Source organism: Lynx rufus, unplaced genomic scaffold (assembly GCF_022079265.1).
Source record: "Lynx rufus isolate CCGP_SWC_20201006 ecotype Redwood Valley unplaced genomic scaffold, mLynRuf1.p SCAF_4, whole genome shotgun sequence".
NCBI lineage: Eukaryota > Metazoa > Chordata > Mammalia > Carnivora > Felidae > Lynx > Lynx rufus.
In genome coordinates, this window is record NW_025814856.1 from 17,649,521 (window position 1) to 17,666,596 (window position 17,076).

A 17,076-nucleotide genomic window follows, 5' to 3' on the forward strand; every position below is an offset into this window, starting at 1 on the left:
TGGATCTCAACCTGGTCCCATGTGGCCAAGCACCTGTGAGTGCCAGTCCAAAGCCCCCATGGACTGTTCCATGACCTGTCCTAAGTAGCCATAATGTGAGACTGCACTCTTGTGAGTCAGAGCTGGCCAGACTCATCTTGTGAGCTGCCTCAGGAGGGACTTTTTGAATCAAGAACTAGTTCCTCCTTCCAGATCCAAGGAGTATCCTGACCTCAGTGTCTGAGGCTTTCCCCACAAATGAGGGTGTTGTGTTTGTGTGCATCTGTGATAGTGGCAGCTGCACAGCCACACCTGCTTGTTGACCTCAAAGATCAGGCACTTTTTTTTTTTTCCCAAACTTTTATTGAAAAACCAAGGGGGTATGCCGTATCCCTTTTCAGAAAAGCCTCTTCTCATACCTGTAAGCAGAATAACAAGCTGTGAGGTGCGGCAGGAGGAAGGAGGCACAGCAAAAACCTTTGCTCTGAAGGTAGATGGGTACAAAAGGGCTGGTCACTTACGAATGGAGGCTGTGGACACCACCTTCCACTTGAGCTGAGGATGTTCTCTTCTCAAACTTGAGTTCTCCAGAATACATCATGGCTCTGAAGAGGGACGGATGTCGGATGTGGGTAGCTGGCCCTCAACCACCCCCTCTACCCATGTTCAACTCCCCAAGCTTACCGGACTTGGGTCAAACTCTTGGCACCAATGTCTTGGCAGGAGTGCTGGATGCCAGCGATCAGGTAGGGGACAAATTTGTGGATGGACCCTTTGTCCTGCACAGCCCCAGACACCCCCTGAGCCACCTTGATTTTGTCAGCTTCACTGTGGGGAGAGGCAGGACAACACAAGCAAGGTCAAAGCATAGATGAAGCTGCCAGTACAAAGCTGTCAGCACAGGATAACTGACTTTCCTGTCCCACCTGAAATATCGGTTCTGGCTGCTGAGATGCTTGTCCATGGCATCAAGAGAACCCATACCACGATATTTCTTTAGCCGGATTCCATCAGAGAAGAAGTACTCGCCAGGGGCCTCAGTAGTAGCAGCCAGGAGGGAGCCCATCATAACTATGGACAGATGGGAGTGCTGGGGGCAGACTCTGAGTGGCATTAGGGAAAGAATCCCACCAAACTCCCTGGGTGCTGGGCCTCACCTGTGGAGGCCCCAAGGGCCAAGGCTTTAGCGATGTGGCCCACATTTTGGATTCCTCCATCAGCAATAACAGGAACACCAAAGCGCCGTGCATATTCTGACACCTTGTATACTGCTGTTGCTTGGGGCCGCCCGCAGGCCAGCACTATTGAGAGAGGAATATATGGGTGGATGGAATTAATGGGAACAGGCAAGGGGCCCTGTGGCCATAACTCAGCACCCAGGAGCTCTCAGCTACAGATGCACCAAGACTGCAGCTTGGCCGAGAGAGTCAAGTCTGGGATGGCTGCTGCCCCATCTGCCTTAAACAGTACAAATAGCTGTGATGGCCTCCACTCAATCCTGCATGTGCGCGTGCATGTGTGCATGGCCCAGGGCAGCCTCAGGCACATGCAGTCAGCAGCCGGGAAAAGCCCCACCCACCTGGTATCAAGTGGACGTAGGGGGTCACCGTGCAGTTAGTAACCCAGAGGCCCACCCCTTCCTGCCTAGTTGGCAGCTCGGGCAAGATCAGGGGAGTGGTTGTGTAGAAGGAAGAGTGGCTTGTTGGTTCTTGAGCTGTGCCTACTATAGGAAATGTGGGCAGACTAGGGCCTACCTGGGAAGGAGATCCTGCCTTATGAGCACCCCGGGAAGAGGAGGGAGCTGTGTTTTCCAGCAGCCCCCAAAACCATGGTCTGTCATTCAGTTTGCCCTGCCCACCCATCAGCACCACAAACCCCGGGAGCTACAGCTACAGTCAACCAAGCAGCCGGGCAGTGGGCAGCTGGGCCGGGCCAGTGGGCCGGGCTGGACTTACTATAGCAGCCCGTGACAGTAGAAGGGCATTTGGGGCTGTGGGACTTTATGTCTGGAGGGATCTTGGGAGCCACTAAATAAAACAAACAGACCAGAGTTTAGAGAGGGTGCAGAGCAGGAGCAAGGAGGCCAGGCTAGGTGAGGGGTGGGGTGGGAGGGAGTGGCAGGTGAGGAATGACGAGCTCGTCTTCCAGCATGTCACCCATCCAAGGGGCCCATCTGGCCCTGGGGCTGCCCCTATTGGAGGACTCCGTATTGTTCCCACAAGAGCGCTTGGCTCAGGCCATCTGGGACTAAGGGCCCTGTTGAAGCCAGAGTCTCTGAGGGCCTGCTGAAGCATTTCCTACCTTCCTGGGTGATGCAGATGGAGCCACTGCCCATGCCCACCCGCAGGGCATCTACGCCAGCATCAATGAGATTCTTGGCCTGAGCAGCTGTGACCACTACAACAGGGAAAAGCTTGTGTGAAGGTCTAAGTGGGAGCTTAGCTTCCCTCCTCTTGCCCCACGTCCTTCAGTGCCCAGTCTTGCCTCACCATTGCCTCCAATAACTTGGAGACTGGGGTATTTCTCTTTGATGTACTTGATCATGTTGATCTGGAAGATTGAGTTTCCCTGGGAAGAGTCCTGGGACAGAAAGAAAGTCCCAGTGAGACTGGTATTACAGCTGCCCCTACCACCCTACCCTGCCTATGTGACAACTCACCAAAACCACTACATCCACACCAGCCTGGGCTAGCAAGTCCAGCCGATACTTGTCATCTTCATGAGTGCCAATGGCTGCTCCACAGAGCAGCTGCTTCTTGGCATCTTTGGAGGCCAGTGGGTAATCCCGGTTCTTCTTCAGGTCTGTCCGGGCAATGATGGCTACCAGTTCATCATCTTCATTTACAATGGGTAACTTTCCTGGAGGTAGGGCAAATACATAAATCAGAACCCTGGTCTTTGGTTCCAGAACCCTTCCACCTCTAGGACTCACCTTTCTTGCTGCGCTGCAAAATTTCATTTGCTTCTTTCAATGTGATGCCTGCAGGAGCTACCACCAAGTCTTCCCTCTTCGTCATGATCTAGCAGTGAGGGGAGCTATGAGAAAAGGCCAGAGACCAGACTTCCCAACAGACCCTGCCCTAATACAGGAGGGAGGTTCCAAAGACCACCACGATCACACACCTGCACCCAAACCACCCTCCTCAAGTGAACCCAACAGTCTGTGCAGCAATATAGTGGCAGGGGTGAAAATTCAGTAGAAAGGACAACATGGTACACAGAGCCTCCTGTTACATAGTGGAGAAAGAAATGCCATGCCAGAGCAATGACAAGAGAATTGGAAGAGGAGGTCGAAATTGATCCTTGAGTACTGCCTGCACCTTGGGGGTGGCAAACATTCGGGCCCATTCAGAGCCTCTGGTGGGGAAGAGATGCACGAACCCCATGAAGGGATCAGAAACCTGGCTGGGCACTCATCTTTTCTGGACTGCAAAGGCCCCCAGAGATGCCATTCAGGCAACAGAAACCTTGTCTTAAGCCTTGGCTGCTAGAGCTTGGCTTTGCTTTGTCAGTAGCACCTACCTCTTCCAAAAACCGGTCGTGCTCCTCCTCCTTGAGAAAATCAATGTCCCTTGAGGAAATGATGCCAACCAGGCGGCTTCCCATCCGTCCTGTGTCAGTGATCGGGATACCACAGAAACCATGCCGGGCTTTGGCTTCAAACACATCCCGCACTCGATCCTTGGGGCTGAGGACCACAGGGTCTGTGATGAATCCCTGCTCATATTTCTGGAAGGGATGGCAAGAATATTTCTGAACGGCCTTTACCAGTTTGAAGCCCGGGGTCTGTGCCAACTCCCCCCTCTGGCAGTGCCACAGGACCGAATCACAACTCAAACCCAGGAATAGGAAACACGGGTGGGCTGTAGGTACTGTCCACCTGGTCCTCTTCTGTTGACTAAGGACACAGGGTCTCATAGTCTTCTCAAGAATTGAACCCCAAAGTGGGGAAAAGATCAGGAGAATATATCCCCCATTCCCACCCCCCACTCCACCTCAAAGCAGTTCCCAGGAGCTTTTGACCACTATCCTTGCCCTTCTGACCTTCACTTTCCGAACTTCGTTGGCTTGGAACTCCGGTGTACAGTTGTGGTGGATGAAACCAATACCACCTGTAAGCTGCACGATAAACAGAAGATAGTGAAAAAGTGACAAAGAGGTGCTCCTGGGTGGCTCAGTTGGTTAAGCATCTTGACTTCAGCTCAAGTCATGATCTCACGGGTTCATGGGTTTGAGCACCACGTAGGGCTCTCTGCTGTCAGCACGGAGCCCACTTCGGATCCTCTGACCCCTGTCTCTGCCCCTTCCCCACTCATTCTTTTTCTCTCAAAAATAAACTTTAAAAAGAAGAAAAAAGTAAAGAGTAAGAGCAGCATGACTCTATATGCCTTTGGGGAACAATGTGGGGCCCCTCCTTCTGTCCCTACATCCCGTCATGCTCACCGCCATTGCTATGGCCATGCCAGCCTCTGTGACTGTGTCCATGGGTGAGGAAACCAGTGGGGTCTTCAGAGTAATCTTTTTGGTCAGAGCAGAAGTCAGGTCCTGAGGAGATACAGCCAAGTAATGTGGGAAAGCACCTCATATGCCTCAGGGTGGTGCCAGATCCCCATAAATCAGGTGCCCTGCATGACATGCATGCCAATCAGACTATTCTACAGAATCTACCCCCAAGCCCAATTTGGTTTGGTAGCTGAGAGGACAAGGCAAAGGAGTACCTTACCTAACCTGATGTTCAGGACCCAGTTTCTGGCGATACTCACCACCTGGTCTGCAGTGAAGTCGATGTACCCAGGGAGAATGAGAAAGTCACTATGGGGAAGGGGAATGAATTGGGAGTAAGGCTCAGGTTTAGGGCGGCTTAAGATTCCATCCCCACTGATCACATCAAAAGGCATTTGGGCCTAGAGGGCACTGCCCTAGCCCGTGTCACATTAAGAGAAGACAAATCACAAGGTGGAGATGTAGATAGGGGACCTTTTCTGCCACCTAGCTGTCAACAGCGACCCTGGCATCCTGACAACTCCATGTGCCGACAGAATGGAGCTTCTAGTCTGAAATCCCAAGCACTGCCAAGATGCCTCCTCCATTCCGCCCCACTTCAGATCTACCAAGTGGAGCCGGAGATGATGGGGGATTTTCCGCAACCTGTCCCCACGCCCGAGTCCCAGAGGGCTCAGTGGAAAACCCCACCCGGCCTCCCACCGCAGCGCGCCGCCCCTCTCCTCGCCCAGGTGAGCCCGCTAGGCCCGCACTTGTAGGTGAGGCCGTCCCCGCAGTTGAACAGCTGCTGTGCCGTAAGCCCGTCGTCTGGCACGTAGGACGTGCCCCCGCTAATCAGGTAGTCGGCCATAGCCAGCACCGGGCAAAGCCGCGTGTGTCCGAAGACCGCGCCGCAGAGGCCTCAGCCGTCTGGGCCGCGCCAATATAAACCCGCCGATATCGTCATTGCGCCCTGCGCGTCACTGACGTCAGGACGCAGTGCGACCAGGCGGAGCCTACGCGACTTCGGGGCGGGACTACCCAAGGAGCGCATGCGCGCAACATGCGCTAGGGCTTGCAGCCTTGTAGTTGGGTGTTACCGTGTCTGCTCCCTCCCACAAGACCTTGACCCGTTCAATTAGCAGGCAAGGCTTTGCTTCCACTGGCCCGCCGGGATCCTCCCAAATAAAGAGGCGATGTTCACTAGCATGTTGAAAAGACGTGCTTGTCATTCTTAATAAACAACTAGATTAAGAATACATAAGAGAAACAGAGTGGTATCTTTATATGATACACAAGTGTATGTTACAAGAATTCCATCAGGCACAGGAGCCTCAGGTTTAAGGCCTCAATGCTAGGCCAAAAAAAAAAAAAAAAAAAAAAAGGCATGGTAAAGTTTTTACTTTAACATCTAAAATGTCACTTGTCATAAAGGAGGGTGTAATAGAAATTGTCTTTAATAAATCATAATTGAAGTTCCCCTCATTTTCCTTCCATTAAGATGCTAAGTTTATGTCTGAGCATGAAGAAAGAAAAAGACGGTGGCTCCCCTGTGGTCAGCGACGTCTGCCAGTCAGAGTGGAAGCCAGCTGGGGAGATTCCCTGGAGGGTCCATCCATCACTAATTCCATCTTTCTAGAGTAAGGGAACGGGCCACATTTCTCCTAACAGTCCAAGCCCTTTTCCCAGGCCCCAGACAAAAAAAGAAAAAGCCAGCCAGCCACTTTCTAGGACATCTGGCTTTTCAGGAAACCCAGCACCCCCACGGGCTGAGGAATCTGCCGCAGATTTACGGAGACGCACAGGAGGCAAAGTTTCCTTTTACATTTTAAACAGAAGCAGTCTGAAAGGCTTCATAACTACACCAATAAAAAAAAGAAAAAATGGAGGCCTCTTCTTTAGTGTGAAAGTCTGTCCATTTTTTTTTCCTGGATCATCTCCCTTGCACCATGGCTTAGGCATCTCAGTGCATGGTGCTTGCGTTGGCCACTGCAATGGCCTCCTGAATTTCTCGTATCACCAGGATCCGAGTCAGCATCTGTCCCATCTGTTCTCTGCTGATAGGCTGGACCGAGTACCAGATTGGGCTATTGGGGGCCACCACTGGCTCGGGCGTCAGATAAAAGGTGTCATTCCGGCCTTTCACACTCTGGGGGCTGAAAAATATATCAGTAAAAGCTGGGTAAAACCACAATAGTCTCAACCCTCCCACATTGGAATCTACTGGACAGATGCTGTCTGCAAAAGTTGGGAAGACAGCAGCTCTTGGAGGTATGGTATCATAGCTACTGAATTCCATGCAGCCAACACATATTACCTCTAGGACCTCCTTTGGGGCTACTGCAAATGTCAGTAATAGGCTACCTCCCTTCCACTCCTCCCTTACATGCTGCCAGCTGTGAATATCTCTGAGTGACACCTAAGGATGTGGGGTTCATCTTCTTGAGTCCAACTATATCCCACCTGGAACCAATTTCACCACTTACAAGGTCATCTCCAAGTCTTTCCTCATGTTGTTTGCCTCTACCCAATCCACTGACAATTCCTCAATTTTACCTAAGGGACTCTATCTGCCTTCCCAGCTTGGCTAAGATGCTGGGACCCTTACTTAGGCTCACACTCTACCCCTTCAATGTTTTGTTGTACTTATTAGCACATGTCACTGTCTAAACAGTTACATTCACCCATCCACTCAAGATTTATCAAAGGGCCACTGTGTGCCAGGTCTGCACTAGGAGCTGGTGTTCAAGAAATGAGCAAAATCCAAGACTTCCCACCTTATGGAGCTTACAGGTAAGAGGAGAGATAGTCAACAATTAGATAAATACACACAAAATGACAATCAGTGATAAATGCTACAAAGGAAAGAGCCCAAAAGAACAGGTAGGGAATCTGGAAATGCTTCCCTAATAAAGCTGAGAAGAGGATTGATAGGAGCCAACTAGCCAAATATGGGGGCCCGTAGGGGGTGGGGAAGGCCTGCCCAACAGGGAAAAATGTTTTTAATGTTTATTTATTATTGAGAGACCGACACAGAGCATGAGCATGGGAGGGGCAGAGAGAGGGGAAGACACAGAATTTGAAGCAGGTTCCAGGCTCTGAGCTGTCAGTACAGAGCCCGACGTAGGGCTGGAACTCACAAACCACGAGATCATGACCTGAGCCAAAGTTGGACACTTTACCAACTGAGCCACCCAGGCGCCCCATCAACAGGGAAAATTTCTATGCTGAGGCCTGCGGGTAGGGAGAGCATGAGGTCCTTGAGTGGAGAGAAGCCAGCATGGCTAGAGAGCCAAGAGCTACATGGACATGAGATGAGCAAGGGAAGTATACGAAAGGCCTTGTTGGCAACATTAAGATTACTCTTCTTTATATAATAAACTAAAACCACCGAAGGTTTTAGTCTAAGTAACATGTAAAGAACTATAGCACAGAAATATCATTTTGGCATTGCTGTAGAGATGACATGTCAAACTGAAAGGGCAAGACAGCAAAAGCAAAGAAAATGAATCCCCTCTAGATTGATGTTGCTAGTGACAAAGGTCAAGGACAGGAAGATGTTAGGCTATGCTATGTGATGGAAGCCACTTCTCTATACTTTCCTCCCTCTACCTTCATTCCCCTCTCCAAGACAGGGGACCATATAAAATTACAATGCTGGTCATTCCACATGTTTTTGGGAAACCAGTAAGGTTGCTTCTATATTTAGCTTTTGGGAAGTGTGTATTTACTCTAGTTCGTGACTAAAGAATGCCTTTGTATACAGGTACAGTGCATGCATGCACACACACACAGTCCCCCAGCCACCATAAAGCTTCCTCACCATTTAAAGAGGTAGAAATCGTAGAGCTTGATGGGACATCTCAGTGGATTCTCTGGATTTTCCGTCTGTTCTGCATACATGTCATCTGTAACTACAAAACACACCCCCAACACCAGAGACATGGCATCAGACTGCTTTAGCTTAGGCCCAGATTAGGAACCTTAGGCTTCTAGCCATCCCAAACTAGACTTATTGGGAGGAAAAATGGTGTGAGGCATGAAGGGAAAGTATGAAAGGAAAAAGCAGCAATCATTTCTGGGGCATCTCTGCTTCTAGAAGAGTTTGAAGTTTCTGGCTGGGGAGAAGGGAATGGAGAATTCTTATCCAGCAAATCCCAACCTTCACACTAATCACTAGTCCCCCGGCACAAGGACAGGGCAGGACAAGTTGCACCTGTTTCCGTAGCCCCTACCTTTCTGGCCAGTCTGGTGTATCCCAAGTGCCTTCAGGTACCGAATACTCGTGCTTTTATCCTTAGGATTAGAGGGGTTCTTCTTTGTCTGTCGCAAAACCTTGGAGAAGGCCAGCTTCATATGCTGGTCCACTGTCTTCAAAAGGAAGTATCTGCACCACAAGTGAAAGCAAGGCAAAGGGAGGGGTGCCAGGAGGAGACCATGACTCAGCCTCTGCCATCAGTGTCTCGGAGGAGCTGATGCACACACTCCCAGGATCTGGGCAGGCCCACACCCAAAAACACTGTCTAGTGGAGGAACCACATCAAGACTGATGGCAGGGGTCTGGCAAGGCTGTCTGCCTCACTGGTCACCACACAAATGTAGCCAAATGGGGCTGAAGGCTTTCAGTAGCCCAGATGCTCTCAAATGTGTCAAAGGAATTCCTAAGTCTACCTGGATAGTTTCCACCCTCTTCACTGGGCAGATGCCAGCAGTGGCTAAGCATAGAGCTTCTAGAACACTTACTTGGTGTTAAAGAACATGAGGGTGGTCAGCAGGGTGGAAGGGGAGTGAGCCCCGAGCTGCTTGCACTCCCACAGCATCTCCTCAGTCACGTGGCTGGGCAGGACATAGCCTAGGAGGAATAGAGTACTGCTACAACAAGACGATGGGAGAAGGGCCCTCAGAGGTGCAGGATGGGAAGTGGGAGGCACAAGGACCACACAGGAGTACAAGTTTACCAGAAAAATCTCCCTAGGGAATGGCAGAATCACCTGGAAGCTTGAAACACAGATGCCTGGGTTTCAGCCCAAGTTTCTGGGATGGGACCTCATAGTGTGCATTTCTAACAAGTTCCTGAGAACCAGTGCCCTATATGATTCTTACCTGATGTTAATTCTTCCTCTAATCCAAGATTACAATTGGGCAAAAGAACATAGTGTAACACCCAAAACTATAAATCAAACTCTGCATATATGCATACTTCTCTAGAAAAAGGGTATAGAGCTTTCATCATATTTTTTTAAAGGTGTCAAGGGGTGTTTTCCACCTCTAAAAAGCAAGCTCATTCTCATTCCCTGTCTGGATAAAGGGGAGAATGATATTCAGAACTATTACAGGGTTCTCCCACAGGGAAGGTCTAACTTTAAGACGCTGGTTCATAAGCAAACTGAGGGTTGGGCAGGGGCAAAGGCCAATGTTTGATCAAAAGCCCTGTGCAGCCAGGTCTATGTGAACAGAAGATGACACTTAGGTTGATCACCAAGCCCCCATCATGTGTTCATTCAACAGTCAATGTACCAGTGTTTATGTGCCAGGCACTGAGGCCCTGGTGAAACAGTATTCTCCTGCAGGAGTTTCAGGAATTCTTCAAGCAGACAGTGAGGATGCCACATCCTAGGAGCAGGGAAAGAAATATTCTGCCCAACACATTCCTCTTCTCTACTCTTGCGAAAGCTGGTCCTCTAAGTCCATTAGTGCACTCCCATCTCTTTCTGGCAGCACTATCTCTACTCTTCTATTTTGTGGCCCACTGGCAATACGATAAGATTCCCTGCCCTCAAAATATCTGAAGCAGATGAGTGGCACAAGACAGCCCTGTTTGGGGAAGGCCAGAGCTAAAAGTGGTCCCACACATACCTTAGCATGCACTATTTTCTTTGGGTTCACTTCACTCTGCCAACTGGTAGTGTCTCTTCCCTAGCTTTACCCACTTCCTAACAGAACTTAAACTGAACTTTAGTGTCTAAAAACCAGGACTCCTGGCATGGGAGAAGGGAGATGCAGAGACATCATATAAAAAGCCTTGTAGTTCTGAATCTGAACTGCAGGTATCAAAATGATTTTTTTTTTTTTTTAGTTCTGCCCCCCTGAAAGGCCTAGAAACAATGACCAACCCAGAAGCAATGAACACCCCTATGCTACTTAAAATACCATTTACCACTAAAAGGAACCAGGTTCTATGCTGAACTGACCAATTCTATACTGAGGCAGAAAACAGAAAATGTCCAAGATGAGCATGGAATATCTGGAAAATCAGAAATCAAGGAAGTAGGGCCATGTCAAAAGAACTTAAAAGCCAATTTAAAGAGGCTCCAAATGGCCAAAGACAGAACAATCTGCACATCAAAAAAGATTACCTGCAATGGAGTAAACTATACTAAATATGTTTAAATCCATCAGTTCACAAGGATTCTTTAAAAAGTGAATTGGTCATCACTGGATGAAGTATGGAGTAATGGAGTAAACCATACTAAATATGTTTAAATCCATCAGTTCACAAGGATTCTTTAAAAAGTGAATTGGTCATCACTGGATGAAACCAGTGAACCAATTCATTACTGTAAAAACTGCTAAACAAAGGAGAAGAAACAAGCCCTTATCCTGCCTCTACTATAAAATCCATAATCTATACTGCTAGGCACTGAAAGAGTGATCAGGAGAAAGTTGTGCTCTGTATTTCAGCTAATAACGAAGAAGTAGTAACATCAGAATACCACTGTTTGCAACTCCTAATGAATGAATGGATCTAGATATTATGGGTATCAGATGGAAGTATATAGGCCATCTATGATGTCTCCTTCCAAAAAGGAAACACAAAATTCAAAACCCCATCAATGAAGTCTTTATCTGCAACTATCTGCAACATTTACAGTTATGTGAATACAAGGAACAGAAAACTATACTAAACTACAATATGGGGATGTAATCAGACTGACAATTTAAAAGGCTACTTTCTTCTATAAATAAATTGCAAAAAAAAAAAAAAAAAGAATTAAGGAATCAAGGGGAAAACTAAAGATTAAAGCTAAATATTAAAAGACATACCAGCAATTTCAATGTGCGGATCTTATTTGCACCTTGGCTCAAAACAAAGTCAAGACATTTTTGAGACATTAGAAATTTGAACAAAGGGTAGATTTTTATGACATTATGGAATTATATCCCCCCCCAGTATAATAAAGGCATCATGTGTCAAACATACTAAAATATTTATGAATAAAGTGTCTAGGAGTTACTTCAAAATAATATGGGAAGGGAAAAAAACAGATGGGGTACCTATGACACAAGATTTGCCATGGACAATGGGTACAAGGGAGTGTCATTTATCTCAAGTTTACTTTTATATATGCTTAAAATTTCCACAATGCAATTTTTAAAAAGCAAAGTTTGGGGGCGCCTGGGTGGCTCAGTTACGCATCCGACTTCAGCTCAGGTCACGATCTCGCGGTCCGTGAGTTCGAGCCCCGCGTCGGGCTCTGGGCTGATGGCTCAGAGCCTGGAGCCTGCTTCCGATTCTGTGTCTCCCTCTCTCTCTGCCCCTCCCCCATTCATGCTCTGTCTCTGTCTCAAAAATAAATAAACATTTAAAAAAAAAAAAAGCAAAGTTTGCACAGCCACACTTGGCTTGAAAATTTGCACATCATGTAGAGTGATTCACTTATTTGGTTTCTGTTCTAATGATAGTCCCTCAGAAAGGACTCTTTCCTAATGCCCTTAAAACTTTCCATTCCCCTGTGCTTGATTGAAGTCACTTAATCATATACACTGTCTTCCCCCTATTAGACTGTAAGTTCCATTTTATTCATTATAATATTATATCATCTACACCTGAAATGCTACTTGGCACATAACAGGCAAGCAAAAACTATTTGCTTGAAAAGGAATTTTTCTTTTAGGGGTGTCTGGGTGGCTCAGTCAGTTAAGCATCTGGCACTTAATTTCAGCTCAGGTTATGATCTCATGATTTGTGAGTTTGAGCCCTGTGTCTGGCTCTGCTCTGTCAGCACGGAGCCTGATTGGGATTCTCTCTCTCTTCACTCTCTCTCTGCCCCCACCCAGTTCATGCGCTTTCTCTCTCTCTAAATAAAATAAATAAGTTAACTAAATGAAATACCTATTTTTTAAAGGTTAAGCGTGTAACTGTGTGGTGATGGATGTTAACTAAACTAGATCATTATGCAAGATCTACACATATCAAATCATTATGTTGTATACCTAAAACTAACATAATGCTTTATGTCAATTATCTCAATTTTGTTTTCATTTTAAAATTCCTGTTAGATTAATGCAAAAAGTAAATAAATAAAAATAAATAAAAAACAATTGGCAAAGCCAGGATTAAAACTCAGATATTCATGTGAATATAAACTTTTCAACTCATCTGGGTAAATACTAATAAGGAGGACAACTACTAGATCATAAGGTAAGAAAATGTTTACTTTTTTTTTTTTTATTTTTATGTTTATTTAAAAAAATTTTTTTTTTTTTACTTTTGAGAGAGAGAGAGAGTGAGTAAGTATAGGGGAGGGGCAGAAAGGGAGGGAGACAGGGAATCCGAAGCAGGTTCCAGGCTCTGAGCTGTCAGCACAGAGCCTAATGCGGGACTTGAAGCCATGAGCAGAGAGATTGTGACCTGGGATGAGGTCAGATGCTTAACCCACTGAGCCACCCAGGCACCCCTCATGTTTATTTCGGAGAGAGACAGAGACAGAGAGCAAAGGAAGAGCAGAGAAGAGGGGGACAGAGGATCTGAAGCAGGCTCCATCCCAATAACAGCCTGATGCAGGGCTTGAACCCATGAACCGTGAGATCATGACCTGAGCTGAAGTTGGACACTTAACCAACTGAGCCACCTAGGCACTCCAGAAAATGTTTACTTAAAAAAAAAAAAAAAAAAAAAAAAAAGCCAAACTGCTTATAAAGGGATTGTACCATTTTGCATTCCCACCAGCAACGAATGAGCATTCTTGTCCTCCCTATCCAGCAATTGGGCCTGCCACTGCTTGTGATTTTAGCCATTCTAATGGGTGTATAGTGGTATCTCATTTTAATTTGCAGTTTCCTGATGATATCTAATGATAAGCATCTTCATATACTTATCTACCACCTGTGTTATCTTTTTTGGTGAGGAATCTGTTTAGATCTTTCCCTTTTTTTTGGTCCAGGTTGTTTTTTATTGTTGAGCGTTAAGAGTTCTTTGTATATTTTGGATACCAGTTCTTTATCAGGTATGAGTTTTGCAAATATTTTCTCCCAGTTTGTGGCTTGTCTTTTCATTCTCTTAACAGTGTCTTTAACAGAACATAAACCTTTAATTTTAACGAAGTCCAACTTATCAATTATTTTCTTTCATGGACTATACTTTTTGGTGGTATATCCAAAAAGTTACTACCAAACCCAAGGTCACCTAGATTTTCTCCTATGTTATCTTCTAGGAGTTTTATAGTTTTGTGTTTTACATTTAGGTCTATGACCCATTTTCAGTTAATTATATGAAAGGTGTAAGGTCTCCATCTAGATTCATTTTTTGGTATGTGGATGTCCCGTTGTTCCAGCACCATTTGTTGAAAAGACTATTCTTTGTCCACTGAACTGCCTTTACTCTTTTGTTAAAGATCAGTTGGTTATATTTCTGCGACTCTACCTCTGGGCTCTCTATTCTTTCACCAAAAACCTGCACACAATGTTTACAGCAGCTTTATTCGTAATTGCCAAAATCTGGAAACAACAAAGATGTCCTTCAATAGGTGAATGGATAAACAAATTGTGTGGTACATCCATACAATGGTATATTATTCAGAAGTAAAAATAAATGAGCTATCAAGCCATAAAAAGACACACAGGAACATTAAATGCATATTGCTAAGTCAAAGAAATAAATCTGAAATAGCTACATACTGAATTATTCCAACTATATGACATTCTGGAAAAGGCAAAACTATGGAGACAGTGAAAAGATCAGTGATTGCAGAGATTTGGGGACAGAGGGGATAAATAGGTGGAGCACAGAGGATTTTAGGGCCCTGAAACTTCTGTATGATACTGCAACTGTAGATACATGCCATTATACATTTGTTGAAACCCACAGAATGTAGAACAGGAGGAGTGAACCCTAATGTAAACTACAGACTTCTGTAGTGTGTCAATAATGGCTCATCAATTATAGCAAATACATCATATGAATACAAAATATTAAATAATACAGGGAAGAGTGTGTGAGGGAGTATATGGGAATTCTCTACCTCCTGCTAATTTTTTCTGTAAACCTAAAAGTGCTCTAAAAAGATAAAAATTTATTAAAAAATAAAACCCCAAATACCTCAGACATTCTACTCTAAGACTCTTGTTCTTTCAGGAGTTTTATGAGTAAAGCAAAAATTATGCTCTATATATGTAGAACATATGTTCAAACATATGGGAAAAAAATCTCCAGTATGTAACATGAGCAACCTATATGAAAGAGTTCGTAATTCTTAAGTTTTGCAATGATTCTAATTTTAATCAATAAAATTTTTTTAAATGTTTTATTTATTTTTGAGAGAGTGAGTGCATGCGTGAGAAGGGGAAGGGCAGAGAGAGAGGGAGACACAGAATCCAAAGCAGGCTCCAGGCTGAGCACCGAGCCCACCACAGGGCTCGAACTCACGAACCATGAGATCATGACCTGAGCCGAAATCAGACACTTAACTGACTGAGCCACCCAGGCACCCCAATAAATTTTAATTAAAACAAAGAGAAGAGTAACAACCCAAGGCTCTGCATGCCCCCCGTGTCCTGGCCACACTGGGACCAGGGGTTTCTCTGTCTGATGTGCAGTGCCCCTTCAGTATCAGGCCAAGCAGTACAGAAGTTCATGCTGGTGCCAAGGATTTATAGCCTCCTCACCCACATGCTGTCATAGCCAGCCACAAAAACAGCTGATCTTTTATAAACCCAGGTGGGAAAGACATCCAAGGACTAGGAAGACTCTTACCAAGTGGAGTGACTCGGGGCTGAACATCTTTCAGAACTTCATGTAGCCACTCCGTGAATCGAACATAATAAAGATCGGAGAAAATGTCATCAACCCTTCCATTTTCAAAAAGATACTAAAAGAAAAACAATAAAAGTTGTTGGAGTCTCCTGAGTAAAACTTTCAGGGTAAATAAACACTGTATCACTACCACTCCCTACCTGTTTCTGCTTCCTTAACAAACCAACACAACAGGTCAAAAATGTCCAGCATGTGACGCTTCCACAGCACACTTCAAATCATGTGAAATGACTCTCACAACACTCTAGAGAGTAGGGTCAAAGGGGCAAATTTTGTGAATACTATTTCTCCCAGATAAGGCACTGTCTTGTGATAGCAAAAAAACAATACAGGCTCTGGGGCCAGCCTCTTATTAGCTACAGTGTAAGTTAAATAACTCATCTGAGTATTTCAACTTTTGGGGCTCAGTTTCTTTGTAAATGGAAAGGACTGTGCCAGCCTTCTAGGACTAAGGAGAGCATGGAATGAAACAGAGCATGTAAAGCAATCCACTCAGTGCCCTGGGTGACTGGGAAGAAAGAGGAACAAACTGGGGGGCAGACTTTTCTCAGGCCCAGGCAACAGGGTGGTCCCAACCAGCAAGTGCTTGCATCATACCGTGGGGTTTCTCCACAAGAGCATTCACACACTAAGAAATCCGCCTTTGTTCTCTTAAACTGCCAGTTCTAAGACAAGTTTCCCTGTTATGTTTCACGTTAGATGTCCTGAAAGCCCAACTACAGCTGTATATTCTAGCTAGACTCTCGAATAATTATTCTGTGTTAATGCAGGGAACAATGAGAAAATGGGCTGAATGTTAGCACCAGATTTTATTTTGGATAAATTACTTTTATGCAAACCATGTGTTTACTTTTAATGAAAAGTGTTATATACAAATCCTTTGTGATTAAAAAGTTTTAATATACCAAACATTTTAACAAAAATTTCTCTAGATGACAGAATTACATATGTCTATTTTATTTTTTTGAAGTGAACATGTTAGGTCTTTTGCAATTTTAAAAGATGCACATTTAAAAACTTATTATATAGTTGAAAGAAAACTTCACTATAATCACTTGCTTATCATTTTACTAATTTGAGTAACCAGCAAATACCCAATGGGAACAGCTCAAACATGTTCCTGCGAAGTTGTTTCCTACCTTTTGAATACACAGGAAAATATAGTAGAGCACATCTGGATCATAGGGTTCACCTTCTCCATTTCGAGCTTCTCTTGTCATTAGACAGAGCCCATAATTCAACTCAGCCACAGCAGAAGAGATGAGATCTTCCTGGAATCGAAGCAGTTGGCGCCCTGCAACACAAGCCAAAGGTAACCCCCAAAGGTGAATGGGAGGGGATCTTGATAACAGTAATCTCTTCACAGGTTGCTCAGATCCCGAGAAGGAGGGCTCAGAGAAGACACTGATCATCAGGGTGCTAAGACGGAAATGGTCACCTGTATCTAAGGTCAGAATTGGCCCACTAAGATAGTAATCCTGTATGCCCTGTTTACATCAAGGCTTTCCTTCCCACAATCCTTCCCACCACACATACCCCCAAAGTTATTAGGGCCAAGACATGAAAGCAAAAACAAAACCCCC

General features: G+C 45.5%; 2 protein-coding genes across 7 annotated transcripts in view; both read right to left on the reverse strand.

Moving 5' to 3' along the window:
* Positions 1-319: 319 nt before the first annotated feature.
* Positions 320-5,427, reverse strand: IMPDH2 (inosine monophosphate dehydrogenase 2). The gene is made up of 14 exons (XM_047094602.1): positions 5,235-5,427; positions 4,743-4,791; positions 4,423-4,524; positions 4,024-4,098; positions 3,502-3,708; positions 2,912-2,999; positions 2,639-2,838; positions 2,469-2,559; positions 2,281-2,376; positions 1,137-1,280; positions 906-1,050; positions 664-807; positions 501-584; positions 320-398 (listed from the first exon to the last, which is right to left on the reverse strand). Exons 1-14 carry the CDS (start codon positions 5,330-5,332, stop codon positions 377-379), a joined length of 1,545 nt encoding a protein of 514 aa, XP_046950558.1. The 5' UTR covers positions 5,333-5,427; the 3' UTR covers positions 320-376.
* Positions 5,428-5,670: 243 nt separating this feature from the next.
* Positions 5,671-17,076, reverse strand: part of QRICH1 (glutamine rich 1) — a 52,314-nt gene continuing 40,908 nt past the window's right edge. For all 6 annotated transcript variants that reach the window (XM_047094596.1, XM_047094601.1, XM_047094598.1 and 3 more), the window contains 6 exons: positions 16,633-16,787; positions 15,434-15,548; positions 9,205-9,313; positions 8,697-8,848; positions 8,285-8,375; positions 5,671-6,617 (listed from right to left, as the gene is read on the reverse strand). In XM_047094596.1, coding sequence (XP_046950552.1) covers positions 6,425-6,617; positions 8,285-8,375; positions 8,697-8,848; positions 9,205-9,313; positions 15,434-15,548; positions 16,633-16,787 — 815 coding nt within the window. In that variant the 3' untranslated portion in view covers positions 5,671-6,424. The remainder of the gene's footprint in view (positions 6,618-8,284; positions 8,376-8,696; positions 8,849-9,204; positions 9,314-15,433; positions 15,549-16,632; positions 16,788-17,076) is intronic.

Bases quoted from the DNA above. Each gene is read 5' to 3' on its own strand.
- IMPDH2 (XM_047094602.1), bottom strand. From the start codon at position 5,332: ATGGCCGACTACCTGATTAGCGGGGGCACGTCCTACGTGCCAGACGAC. The intron at 2,377-2,468 runs GTGAGGCAAGAC...TCCCTGTTGTAG, and splicing joins CCAAGTTATTGGAGGCAATG to TGGTCACAGCTGCTCAGGCC. The intron at 399-500 runs GTAAGTGACCAG...TTCTGCTTACAG, and splicing joins GGTGTCCACAGCCTCCATTC to GTATGAGAAGAGGCTTTTCT.